The 748-nt window shown below is 44.3% G+C and overlaps 1 protein-coding gene across 1 annotated transcript; it reads right to left on the bottom strand.

Annotated features, from left to right (window-relative positions):
• Positions 1-35: 35 nt before the first annotated feature.
• LOC111659586 (casein kinase I-like) lies at positions 36-723 on the bottom strand. The gene is made up of 2 exons (XM_023412586.2): positions 558-723; positions 36-192 (listed from the first exon to the last, which is right to left on the bottom strand). The coding sequence occupies exons 1-2, from the start codon at positions 699-701 to the stop codon at positions 76-78; spliced, it is 261 nt and encodes an 86-aa protein (XP_023268354.1). The 5' UTR covers positions 702-723; the 3' UTR covers positions 36-75.
• Between the last annotated feature and the right edge of the window lie 25 nt (positions 724-748).

Here is a 748-nt window from a genome sequence, read left to right as displayed (position 1 = left end):
TGTGTGTGTGTGTGTGTGTGTGTGTTTGGTGATGTACTGAATCTGTTCCACATATTCAGACTCACATACTGCACATCATGTATCTGGAAACACTAAGGTGAGTGTGCGTACCTGGTTTTTGGTCTGCGGTGCTTTTTCTCGGTTGCTTGTCTGAAGTGGAGTCTCGCTGGCCACTGGACCAATGGGAGTGGGCTAAAGACACAGGCAGTGATGTCACCATGGGAACAGAGAGGAAAGACAAGCCTGGATATTTGATGTTTTCTTATATGGACTTTTTCTTATATGGATAAGTGATCTTATGGATATCACCAGGAGTCCTGTACAATGAGCTCTAGTGTTATTAAGAAAACTAATTACAACAAATGTAAACGCTTGTTAGTAATGCCAGTAATGACAAGATCATGCACTACTCAAATGTGTCATGAACGTGACACTGAACTCACAGCTCACATTACCTGAACTTCTACACTGACCTCAGTCAGAAGTTTATGTATCACTGTTATGTTATGTCTGTCTTACTTTGTGGGTACTGTACAAAAAACCCACTGCACACTGACCAGTGGCTTTCCAGTCCAGTCGTACTGGTAGTCAAAGATGTATCCATTTCTGTCAAAGAGGTCTGTGAAGAGTTTCCTCAGATAGTCGTAGTCCGGCTTCTCGAAGAAGTCCAGCCGACGCACGTACCGCAGGTATGTGGCCATCTCTTCTGTAACACACACACGGGCGCACAAACACAATTCACACGCGC

Source organism: Seriola lalandi, unplaced genomic scaffold (assembly GCF_002814215.2).
Source record: "Seriola lalandi dorsalis isolate HSWRI2012SDOR001 ecotype SW California unplaced genomic scaffold, Sedor1 jcf7180001983848, whole genome shotgun sequence".
Lineage (NCBI taxonomy): Eukaryota > Metazoa > Chordata > Actinopteri > Carangiformes > Carangidae > Seriola > Seriola lalandi.
This window is presented reverse-complemented; position numbering and strand designations above follow the sequence as displayed.